The sequence below is a fragment of the Mustelus asterias genome, chromosome 12 (genome assembly GCF_964213995.1).
Source record: "Mustelus asterias chromosome 12, sMusAst1.hap1.1, whole genome shotgun sequence".
NCBI classification, from domain to species: Eukaryota; Metazoa; Chordata; class Chondrichthyes; order Carcharhiniformes; family Triakidae; genus Mustelus; species Mustelus asterias.
In genome coordinates this window covers 4,393,143-4,406,061 of record NC_135812.1, presented here as the reverse complement: position 1 = coordinate 4,406,061, position 12,919 = coordinate 4,393,143, and the positions used below count along the sequence as shown (strand labels likewise).

The window sequence follows — 12,919 nt, the reverse complement described above, 5'->3', positions numbered from 1 at the left end:
TGAGAAAACAATTTTAAAAAGTATTAAAACTCCAAATGCAATTGTGTAACTGTATATAGCTTTATTAGGTGTTAGCTTGGCTCAGTTTAGCACTCTCACCTCTGGGTCAAGTTCAATCCCCACTCCAGGCCTTCAGCCTTTTAATCTCGACTGATAATTGAAAGAAGTACTGGATGAGACATTGAACCATTTGCCAGTTGCGGGGGTTTGAGTGAATGTTCTGATCCCATGGCACAATCCAAAGAAGAGCAGCCAGTTCTTGCATTCCTGATTAACATTCCCCCCTCAACCAACACCAGAAATTCAAATTGATCATTCATTCATCTCCTGCATGTTCATCTCCCTATCACTGTAACCACCTGCAGACCTCCAACCATTCCAAGATCTTCCTCTAATTATGGCCTCTTGCATAAACCCCATTTCCATCAGTCAACCATTGACATCCATGCCTTCAGTTGGCCAGGACTGAAGCTCTGGAAATCCCTCCCTAAATCGCTCCACCTTTCTACCTCTCGCCTCCTTTAAGAAACTTAAAACTTACCTCTTTAACCAAAGCTTTGTTCACCTGCCCCATTATCTTTTTATGTGGCTCAAACCTTTGGCTCATAATGCTCTCGTGAAGCACATGAGATATTTTACTACATTAAAAGTGCACATCGTTGTTGTGAGCTGCTGCATTCATATGTGCACAATGACTGACAATGCAATCCATGCTAAATGAATGACTATGAAATGTCTCTTAGAAGCATGCGAGTGTGGTTTCTTTTATTTTCTAAATCTGGGATACCAGGAATTCGACAACAACAATAACTTGCATTTATAAAGTGCCTTTAACATTGTAAAATGTCCCAAGGTGTTTCAAAGATGACAAAACACCCAGCCAAAGAGATAGGTTTTAAGAGCATCTTAAAAGGAGAAAGTGAGTTGGAGAAAGTGGTGTGGCACAGTAGCACAGTGGTTAGCACTGCTGCCTCACAGCGCCAGGGACCCAGGTTCGATTCCCGGCTTGGGTGACTGTCTGTGAGGAGTTTGCACATTCTCCCCGTGTCTGCATGGGTTTCCTCCGGGTACTCCGGTTTCGTCCCACAGTCCAAAAATGTGCTGGTTAGGTGCATTGGCCATGCTAAATTCTCCCTCAGTGTACCTGAACAGGTGTCGGAGTGTGTCAACTAGGGGATTTTCACAGTAACTTCATTGCGGTATTAATGTAAGCCTCCTTGTGACTAATAAATAAAGAGTTGGAGAGGTTTACACAGGAAATTCCAGAGTTTAAAGCCAGTACAGCTGAATGCACACCGTCAATGGTGCAGTGATTAAAATGAGGGGTACTCAAGATATCAGAATTGGAGGGTACAGAGATCTCAGAGGATTGAAAGGCTGGCAAACATTAGAGATTGGGAGGGGCAAGGCCATGGGGTGATTTGAAAATAAGGATGAGAACTTTTCAATAGATTCAATGAAGGTGTTGCAGGATCATGTACCAATCTAGGTCGTGGTCACAGGCATGTGATGAAAAATAGACTTGGTGTGGATTTGGTTACAGGCAACAGAGTTTGGGTAGAACTCAAGTTATTGCAAGAGAATCAGTGCAGTGCATCCAATTTTATTCAGTTCGGTTTCACCTCCAAGTCTCACTGGGTATGGTGGCACGGATGGCACAGTGGCACAGTGGTTAGCACTGCTGCCTCACAGCGCCAAGGTCCCAGGTTTGATTCCCGGTTTGGGTCACAGTCTGTGTGAAGTTTGCACATTCTCCCCGTGTCTACGTGGGTTTCCTCCGAGTTTCCTCCCAAATTCTGAAAGGCGTGCTGGTTAGGTGCATTGACCCGAACAGGCGCCGGAGTGTGACGACGAGGGGAATTTCACAGTAACTTCATTGCAGTGTTAATGTAAGCCTACTTGTGACTAATAAATAAACTTTAAGACTTTAGATGTTGTTTTGCAACAGTTACATGGAAATGCACAATACCAGTACCGCATTCCAAAAAATGAGTAAAAAACACATACCGGGTGGAATTTTACAAGATTGATTCTAAGTGTCCAGCTCGCGTGAAAATGGGAGAGATCCTAAGCCGTTTTTGGATGCATTTTCACGCCAATCTTATGCACTTAGTCAGTGAAAATACGGGCCAAACCATTTCTAGCTGCTGCAGGCAGTGGGGTGGGCTTAATTCACCAGCCAGTCTGCAGAGGGAGGTTTTGCGCATGCACAGACTTCTGAGTCTGCACATGCACAATAGCAACAGTAGTTCCCAAATATAAAGTGCAGACTGAAACTGTGGTTGCTGGGTTAGGAGATGCTTGGTTTTTTTTGTGTCATTGTAAATAGAATTGTCTAAGTGTCTGAAGATTGGCTCCAATTCTATCTTTGTACCACCTAGCTGGAATAGAACGAAGACCTCAAGTCCTGGCTGGTTCATCCTCTTCTGCGGCCAGGGGTTGAGGCCAATGCTGGAGCACAGCTGCTGACCAAAGTAGGGTTGGCTCATACAAAATCAACCAGGAGTCAAACTCAATGGAGTCTCGATTGTGTCAAAAACAGAGAGAAATCCATGGATTAAGTGCCTTTCACCCAAGTTAAGATTAAACAAAGGCAGCGAACCGAAGGAGAAAGAAATGGGAGCATAAGGAGGTAAAGGTGAAAACACAAAAGAAAACAAATTGCATATGTGATTAAAATAAACAGGTAGCTGTGCCAAAGGAGTTCCAATCTCCTGAGCACAATCATGCTCATAACCGAGGTCAAACATCACTACACAAAGGCTGATGTGATAAGTCAATCCAACTGTGACATTAACTACCATACACCACTGCTTTCAATTGCAGCCCTGCACAAAACACAAACCAGCCCCCTTGCTCAGTCTGACTCATTTATCGGAGACAAAAACGTCTCTTTGACAGAAAGCAGAGCTGCTTTAATGAAGCCGAGGAAGACAATATTACGCTGAGCAGTGAATTCTGCTGCTCTTTTAAGAAGTGCAGCAGTTTTAAGTTACGTCTGTATACCCGGGTGCAATCTGCTGGAGGAAGATTCAAAAAAAAGATCACACTAGGGAGAAGCCACACAGCAATCCCTTGACTGGCAAACTGATGTTTTACTGTTCACATACGGTTAGCAGAACAAGGTGAGCATTCTTTTAATCATGGAACGCTATAAAGCCATTCCAGGCTGCAATGGTCTAAGAGAACTGTCGGTAACATTGTCTAGAAACTCTCAATTGTAATGCCATCCCCACTGCTCTAGTCACTTCAATACCTACAGTGCCCTTTGGAGGTTGGAAATCTAAGTACTGAAATAATACACCCAAGCAACCAAAACAATTAGACAAAGTAATACACTCTCAAAACTGTAGTTTGAACACAGTTTAGAGCATTTTGCCTTTCCTCAGCTCGCAAACCTTCACCATTCCCTCCCGCTTTCTCACTGCACATTCTCAATAAATGTACCCACGATGTTAAATGGCTTCAGCTCTGACTGAAGATGTGCTTGCGCAACCACCTAACAGACTGCCTGATGTACAACAAATGAATGACCTACTTCCAGTATAAGTGTGACATGGAGGGACAGTACAGCGCAAGAAGACATTTCAAAAGCTTCCATACAGATCACAGAAATCTCTGCACAATAGAAGGCCATTCAGTAAACAGCGCATTTGCCAGCTTCACAATTTCTATCCACTTTAATTTCATTTATCTGTCCTTTCCCCGTATATTCTTCCATCAAGCATTTCTCTAATTTGTTCCTAAATTTAATGAATAAATCAGCAACTATAGCCACTTGTAACAATACAGTCTGTATTCCGATAACTCTCTGCATGAAAATATTTCAATCCTCCCCATTGTGCTTCAAGTACAAATACTAAACTTGTTACTGATTCATCCGCTGGTGAAGGTATCTTGCTATTTATTTTTTCAAAATTTTGAACATTTCTGTAAATCCCTGCTTAACCTTTCAGTGATTAAAGCCTTAATTTCTCAAGTCTCTCTTCATAACTACATATCCTCTTGTGGCACAGTGGTTAGCACTGCTACCTCACAGCGCCAGGGACCCGGATTTGATTCCCGGCTTGGGTCACTGTCTGTGTGGAGTTTGCACGTTCTCCCCATGTCTGCGTGGGTTTCCTCCGGATACACCGGTTTCCTCCCACAGTCTGAAAGATGTGCTGGTTGGGTGCTCTGACCCAAACAGGCACCAGAGTGTGGTGGTGAGGGGAATTTCACAGTAACTTCATTGCAGTGTTAATGTAAGCCTTGCTTGTGACGAACAAATAAGTAAGCAATAAATAATCCTCCAATCTCTGATATCATTCCAATGTATCTACCATGTACACTTTCAATTTCTGCACATAATGATGTGTACAAATTGGGCACTTAATTATGTAAGGATATCAGAGCCTTGGGAAATGTACCGAGCCAATCTCATGCAAACATTCAGCAGCATGTCCTCATTTTGTACTTAATACCTGATATTTGAAACCCAGAGCTCCATTTTACAGCATCTTATATGTGCAATCCTGCTTTTAGAGTTTAGAAACTTCACATGTAGATGCTTAGTAGCATGAGAAACTAAAAACTGAACGCCTGCAGTATAGCTGTTGAAGCTGCTTTTGTCTCGTTTGTACTGTTTTGGGTCTCAGTCCTTCCTGATATCAGGCTGTGCACAAGGACATTTCCTCAACTAAATTGAATTGTCTTATAAAAGTAGATCAGGTGGTTGGTGTAGATCCATGAGAAAGAACAAGTGTGTCTGTGCTGGCTGAAAAAGCACTTTTCAGCCTCATCCCAGTTCTTGGTCTTGTAGGTTACAGCACTTCAAACAAATGTCTGACATGGGACTTGAGACCATAACCTTTTGGCTCAGAGGCAAGAGTGTTACCGATTGAACCATGGCTGATCTGGAATGCAACAATAAGTCTGAAAAATATATAGGGGATGACCTTGAGCCCGTGCTCATCATCCGGGAATGACAGTGGGGGCTCAAGATCCAGTGACATCTGGAAGTTGCGAGTCTCGCCATCAAGATCTGGATTACCCAGACATGAACCTGTTGTGGGGATCCCCGTGGGAGCGTAAAGGTGAGTATAGCCCGCGGAGGAGAGGGACTTGGCCAGGCAGTCTTGGCCAGGCAGTGGCCTGGCAATGCCCCCTGGCACTGCCCTTTGGCACCATGCCCATGCCAACCTGGCAGTGCCAATCTGTGACGGGGACAGTGCCAAGGGTGGACCTTAGTGGGAACCTCATTGTGGGGGGGGGTTTGCCGGCATTGGACTGTGTGGGTGGGGGAAAGGGGTCCGATTTCGGTGGAAGGGAGTGTGCCCCATTGACCGAGTGAGTGTATGTTGGGGGGAGGTGGTGAATGCCAGCTCTAATTGCCAGGGGTGAATGCGGGGAGGGGGATCCCCCAAGAGCTCCAAGGTGGGGTGACGGGTGATTACTATTTTGTCTAATCAAGCTGCCCTTTAAACATGGCACCTGATCTCAGTGCAGCTGGGCTTTGCCAGTGTGTTGAGCTCCAGCCCATCCACATGACAGCGGGAAACACGCCCAGTTGCCTTTTTGCGACAGATCTGGATCTGCAGAGAAAACCGGCCCATTTCTCTGGAGAGAAAAACACAATTTTTCTCGCCGGAACCAACACACTGCCACTTCTTTGTTAAGATTTCACCTATTACATTAAATATACCTGAGTTTATGATGAACCAATAATGACAGAGGAAGGCAAGTGTGAAATTGAAATACTTTATCAAAGAAATCAATGAACTCAAGCCACTCCTTTAACCATGAAGCACACAGGTGTGGTCACACACTCTTAACCTTTCACTCCATCAGCCCAATGCATGTTAAACTAACCATGAGGGGTTTAGCTCCATACAGGAAGTCATCTCCAAGGATGGACAAAATTAGGAAGAAGTGTTTGTTACTAAGTGTCATATCTGACAATAAGCCATGGAATTGAAATACTAACTTTTGTTTTGCTCTCTCCACAGACACTGCCTGACCTGCTGAGTATTTGCAGCCTTTTCTGTATTTATTGTGGGTTTCCAGTATTCCGGTGATACTTTGTTTTCACATTAGTCCATAATTCTTAAGTTTTGGGAAAGACTGACTTAGAATAGGAGAAAGTGCAATGAGTTATGGATCTCAACTGGGGATACAGGAAGGAGAGCATACAACGAGGAGAAAAAGTAGAACAAACTTCAGAAAGGTAATAATCACAATAATAAAAATAAAACATTGCCATTCACATAATCATTCGCTTCTTAAGTAATCATTGTTACTTTTCTTTACATTAGACTTTCACTGTTAGTAAGTCCCTCTATATAATCATATATCTGGCTATTCTTCAATATCAGAATCAGTAAAATGAAGTTCTCAATCCAAGTCATCCTTCGGGCCGAATGGCCTATTCTGCGCTGTAGAGATTCTATGAAAAATTATCCCAGACACAATCTTTCTGAATAAGCATGGAGGAGAGCAGGACACATCATGTGAAATTGGACTTCCAATTGTCTCCAACCCAAATCAATCTGTTATAAAATAAATTAGCCTTTGCTTGGCAAAGTTTGAACCGATTACACATAAATCTAGCATGAGCATTGAGACAAGAAACCACACAGATTGGTCAAGTCCCCAAATTAATCCCAATCCAGGTGGTGTTACAACTGCCTTCAGCATTGCTGGGCTAGAGATGTGTAAAATATCTGCTAACACTCTTATTCCTGATCGGTATCCAGTGATTCCGATTGGAAAATCAATGTGCATGGGTAGCAGGTGAGGGCAAGTGTTGGAGCAAGCTCTCCATGCGTCACGTTAGAAAATACTCTACCAATGGGCAGAGTCTGGGCAGATCTTACATGCACCAGGAAAATTCTCTTTTGGAATTTGCAGCATCATTTCATTTGCATATCGCATTGGAGGCCAGAAGTTCAAGTCTTGTAAACGGGAATAAATCTCTGCGGGAGAGAGGAGAGAGAACTTAAAGTCACAGCGGTCACCTGAAGGTGCAGTAGGCTCAGAAGGCTTCTCCTTCAACTATTTGTACAAATGCATTGATATCTTGCAAAGGATTTCTGTACTTTTTTGACCTTTTGGGGCGTCAACATCTGACAATAGATGAGCGCAAGAACTCTGGGAAATGGTGGAAGAACAAGGAGGGAAGTGATGTGGATGTACTGGCCTTTTTAATAAAATTTAACAAAGGAGAAACAGCCTGCTGGCCTCACAGGGAACAAGGTCACTTAAGACAGTTAACGGAACCATGTGCAGATAAGTGGCTGGGGTCCTGAGTTCCACCTTTCTCACGCCCAAGGCTACAGACCAATGACAACCTGACAAGACAGGCATGGTGAGAGATGTGGAGATGCCAGCGTTGGATTGGGGTGGGCACAGTAAGAAGTCTCACAACACCAGGTTAAAGTCCAGCAGGTTTATTTGGAATCACGAGCTTTCGGAACGCCGCTCCTTCATCAGGTGAGTCTTATGGTGAGAGAACACTGTGATGACTTCAGCCAGGCTAATGAGGTTGGCTTGCTAGAGGATGAACTGCCTGATGAGTCCTAATTGATGGTTAAATCAGGGAGCCTCATGCTCCCTATTTAAAGCAGGTGTGTCAGACTCCCAGCCTGCATTCAGCAGGGAGCAGCTAGAGAGCTGGCTGTGTACAGATGTATGGTGTAAATAAAGTAACTTGGTGACGGGACTTTTCATCTCCGTGGAATTATTACAAACGCCTTCTCCTTTTCACACTGGCACTATGAGGTCATCCCTTCACTTTCTAAATCAAATGGCATATTTTCACCCAGAGTGTACATTGGCTCAATGGTTCACAAACTTATCCAACTGGAATTATGATTTGGAACTCTCCTCTTAAGCCCTTTTTTTGCCTCAGGCCCCAAGTGGATGCTGGCTAAAACAAAGCTTAATTAATAACATCCTGGGTTCCAATAATTCAGATAGGCAATTACTGACTTCCCGAGTTTAAATATTTGTTTGGCACTCAGTTTACTGGAAAGTCTCCACTGCGCACCACATTAAATGACTAATAAAATCAGGCTAATGTGTGGAGACGAGCAGGAAACTATGAAAGTCGATGGCTGAAATTACTGGAACCAGCAGACTGAAATAGGGCCCACGTCTTAAATATTAACTTGTGCGTTCTCTCCACTGATACTGATTGACTCGCTGAGTGTTTCCTGCTTCTTCTGTGTTTCTTTTAAGGTTTCCATCATCTGCTATGTTTTGCTTTATGTCAGATAACAGTCACATAGCTTGTTTTAATGCCTGCAAATCAAACTCGCACCATTACTTCATTTCAGTGTTAATGTAAACCTTACTTGTGACTAATAAATATACTTCACTTTACTTTTACTGTATGCCCATTACGATATACAAGAGATGTCCACATTAATTAGCAGCCTGTTGAGTTAAAGGTGTCTCTCCTGCTTTGAACTGGATAGCGCGACTTATATATTGTTGGTTAAATAACCAGAGAGGATGTTGCAAGAGTTGTCACTCATTTGGTATGGAATAATTTTTGAGTGGCCACCTCAGAAATTTCTGATATAATTAATCTATCTCAACCTAATTCAAGCTTCACTTACAAAAGTAAAATCAGACACAGTCTGACTTTTAAATGAGTTTAAAATTTATTTATTAGTGTCACAAGCTGGCTTACATTCACACTGCAATGAAGTTACTGTGAAAATCCCCTAATCGCCACACTCTGGCACCTGTTCGGGTACACGGAGGGAGAATTTACCATGGCCAATGCACCTAACCAACACGTCTTTCAGACTGTGGGATGAAATTGAAGCACCCGGAGGAAACCCGCACAGACAAGGGGAGAACGTGCAGACTCCACACAGACAGTGACCCAAGCTGGCAATGGAACCTGGGTCCCTGGCGCTGTGAAGCAGCAGTGCTAACCACTGTGCCACCATAGAAATCATAGAATCATAGAATCATAGAAACCCTACAGTGCAGAAGGAGGCCATTCGGCCCATCGAGTCTGCACCGACCACAATCCCACCCAGGCCCTACCCCCACATATTTACCCGCTAATCCCTCTAACTACACATCTCAGGGACAATTTTTAACCTGGCCAATCAACCTAACCCGCACATCTTTGGACTGTGGGAGGAAACCGGAGCACCCGGAGGAAACCCACGCAGACACGAGGAGAATGTGCAAACTCCACACAGACAGTGACCCGAGCCGGGAATCGAACCCGGGACCCTGGAGCTGTGAAGCAGCAGTGCTAACCGCTGTGCTACCGTGCCGCCAGCAGTGCTAACCACTGTGCTACCATGCCACCGCACAGTGATGTCTCTCTTATCCACCTACTCAATCTCATGATCTGGAGGCACTGATGAGTTGTTAAGGTTTGCAATTAATTTTCTTCAACCGCAAAGCGCTTATAAGAGTTGAAACTACAACTCCACCCTCTTTCCTGCCACTATCTAACCCTTTGTGTTTCTGAGACAGGGGGAAAAAACTTCCTGTACAACTTATAAGCAACGCCTGCTTTTGATGAAACCCAAATAATGATCATGTCACAGCAAGAATGCCACAAAATGTCAGGCTTGTGGCTTTTCACGTTACCTGTCCTTCCCCAACTGTCTCGGTATCAATGATTGTGACAACTCCAGGGATATGTGGGCTACGTCGGGAGGAGCTATGTGTAGAAACCTCGTCCTCAATTGCCCCCGAGGGTAGGCTGCCAGCCAGCCGTCCAACTGCTTCCCCAAACATGGTGAGTCCTGTCTTGAGTGTCTGTATCAATTTCGAAGAGAGACAGAAAAAAGGAAAACAATCAAAACCAGCATCGACCACCACCCCGCCACCCCCCCCAACAAGTACAGACACAGAAAACACAGCAGTCTCCAGCCAGGACAAATGAGAATCAATGGGAAACTGTTTTGATTAGCGCTAAAAACTCTAACTGCAGTGATTAGAAAACACATTACAGATGATCAATTAGTAGCTAAGCGTTTGTTTCAATTATTAATGATTTGGCAATTTACGCAAAGTCTGTTAGTGGGTTGTTGTGAAAGGGTTTCCACAGGCCAACATAATCGGGCGCCACACGGTATTGACAATAGTACATTTTCAGGAAGCCTGATTAACCTTTTAAATGCCATCAGCTGCTCCCTCCATTAATGCTAATGGTGTTACTCTCACGTAAGCTGTTAGGACTCATTTAGAGGCTATCAGGTAACAGGGGAATACAGAAACAGGCTTCACTGAAGCAATTAACTATTCTAGGGTTAAATCAACCTAAAGCAGATGGAAGCAGCCAAGACAGTAATTAGATAGTGACAGAACTAAAGAGTTTTATGGAATTCTGGACATCATGCAGAAGTCAGGAGGTCACAATAATTGCACGTTTTCTGATTTAGGTGTGAACAATTTCTTAGGCTTGGGAGTCACTGTTTTTTGGTAAATGTGTGCCAACAATGACAACCCAATCGTAATCAATGTCAATTAGCTTCAACTCACGGCCAAAATCACATTTTGTTTGTGCCAGCATACAAAAGACCATCAGTTAATTGGGTGATTGGACAAAAAGAAAATGGACAAGTACAGATGTATAGTTAGACCACAAGAGTGGTTATTTTTGCAATCTGTTCTTTTAAATCAATGGATATTACTAATTGGTGGACATACAAATTTCTTCCAGGTCATGTGTTCATTAGTTGAGAAAGGACGGACTATCTCAAATAATTCACTTACAGACTATTCAGACGAACATACACATACTGTGTGTCTGTATGATGGCTATGAATTGAAGTCAGACCACCTCACAAAATGCAGACAAATCCCTTCAATTTAACAGCCTATCCAAGTTCCTCACAATAGTACATGAACAAGTATGTTATCGCTATCCGCTTACATCTTTAAAACATTGAAGACAACGGCCATAGTTCTCCTCCAGCACTGATTCCATCTCAGGCTTAGTACAGGACAAGGTGAGGTGGATCGAAGCCTGTCTCAGAAGTCTCCCAATCGACATGCCCAATCAAGTGTTGAAGCATTGAGTGGGAGCTTGTTGCAACACAAATTAGTCAGGAGGAATAATCAAATCAGATATAATTTTAAAATTGCTTAAAATTCTGAAAAATTAAGAAGTTGCACATTCAGAGTCTGGCAAAAATGTACTGTTGTAATACTGAGAAAAGAAGTGTCACATTTGCTCAATATCACTGGTCTCAAATGTGGGTTAACTATTGGTCTATAGGTGATACAGAAATGTGTCACACACAGTGGATCAACTGTTACAAATTATTCTTTACAATTTTTATTTTCAATTTAAAATTAAGGCCGAAATTTTACTGGCACACCCACCCCCGGCTTGTAAGATTGCGTCCAAGACCCACGGAGAATGCCGTTCCGCAAACCTCACCCACCCCTAAATCGGGGCGGGCGTGCCAGTAAAATTAGGACTTAAGTTTTCTAACAACTTCGAAATAAAGTTTAAGCTGCTGTGGCTCGCATCCTTTTAGATATATGGTGTATATACGGTAAGAAGTCTCACAACACCAGGTTAAAGTCCAACAGGTTTATTTGGTAGCGCAAGCCACAAGCTTTCAGAGCGCTTGCTCTTTCACCTGATGAAGGAGCAGCGCTCTGAAAGCTTGTGACTCGTGCTACCAAATAAACCTGTTGGACTTTAACCTGGTGTTGTGAGACTTCTTACTGTGCCCACCCCAGTCCAACGCCGGCATCTCCACATCGTGTATACGTGGAACAAAGTACTTTCCTTCATACTTAAATATCACATGTAATTAAATAAAATAAAAATGTTTAAATAGAGCCATGAGGTGAGAATGTCAATATGGTTAAAGCTGTGCAGAAAGCAGTGCAGTAGGAGATTTTATTTTGAGATAAGGGAAGGAAAATTATATCAAGAAATTGAGTAAAGCTGCTATTCTGTGGGGTTAATTTTAAGGAATTATCATCACTATCAGTACCACAATTGAAATGTTGGAGTGTGGCAACTTCCAAATTCTCTGAGTTTTATATTTAAATTATCTCATCTGGGGCAGATGGTGCGGTGCAACAATTGGCATCAGCACTGTGCTTGAGAGAAAAAACACAAGCAGTCAGGGTTCCTGCTCATTTATCCAGTGACTCATGCTGGAAATTTGTGGGCATAGTGGGTAAGAATAGCATCTAATTTGGCTGCAAAATCCTCTGGCAGTCGCATGCTTTGCCAAGACTTGCTGCATAAATTCACGCTTGAAGAATGACCAGTAACCAATTATATTGGAGGATGTTCAGCATCAGCAGTACAGGATCCCAGCAAATGTCAAGAGCCTGCAAGACAGCAGGGAGCCAAACTGCCGGCAAAATAGCCAGGCTACCAATCTTGTGGACTGACTTTTCAATCATCCCTCTATTTAGAGAGTGACCCATGTTCCATTCAGTAGTCCTCACTTTGTAGACATTCAGGGTGAAATATTAGGAAAGAATCTCTTTCACAAAAATGAGGATTTTCCAAAGAAAAAACAACTGATGCCATTCTGTCCTTGCTTTTTTTTTCCGTGGTTTTTCTTTCGTGGAATCACACAACACATTCCACGGGGTGCATAATTCAAGCTTCAAACTTGGTGAAATGTGCAATTTAGGTACAGGAATCCAGAACAAAAATTCTGTTAACAACAGGAAATGTAATGTACGCAGACAGAACACAAGTTTGGAATTCTCCTTTTATGTAATTATACTTCGTCCTTCCTTTCAATCTCTATTTTTTTCCTGACCGAGCAAGTGGCCGACATCATAACTACTCATTATCATCTGGCAGTGAAGGTCACAGCCAGCCTTACCGAACTGATGCCGAGGGACAGCATGTACGAATGATCACACCTTCTCGGTGGATAGCAGGATTGATGTATGAAGAGAGATTGACTAGGATAGGATT

The 12,919-nt window shown here is 43.1% G+C and overlaps 2 protein-coding genes across 7 annotated transcripts in view; both read right to left on the bottom strand.

The window, feature by feature from the left end:
• eral1 (Era-like 12S mitochondrial rRNA chaperone 1) overlaps positions 1-12,919 on the bottom strand; it is a 682,619-nt gene that overhangs the window by 186,671 nt on the left and 483,029 nt on the right. The window lies entirely within an intron of this gene.
• bcas3 (BCAS3 microtubule associated cell migration factor) overlaps positions 1-12,919 on the bottom strand; it is a 915,564-nt gene that overhangs the window by 716,050 nt on the left and 186,595 nt on the right. For all 5 annotated transcript variants that reach the window (XR_013499066.1, XM_078224612.1, XM_078224615.1 and 2 more), the window contains exon 12: positions 9,601-9,771. Coding sequence is in view for 4 of the 5 variants with exons in the window: in XM_078224612.1 (XP_078080738.1) it covers positions 9,601-9,771 (171 nt within the window). In the remaining variant the exon portion in view is untranslated. The remainder of the gene's footprint in view (positions 1-9,600; positions 9,772-12,919) is intronic.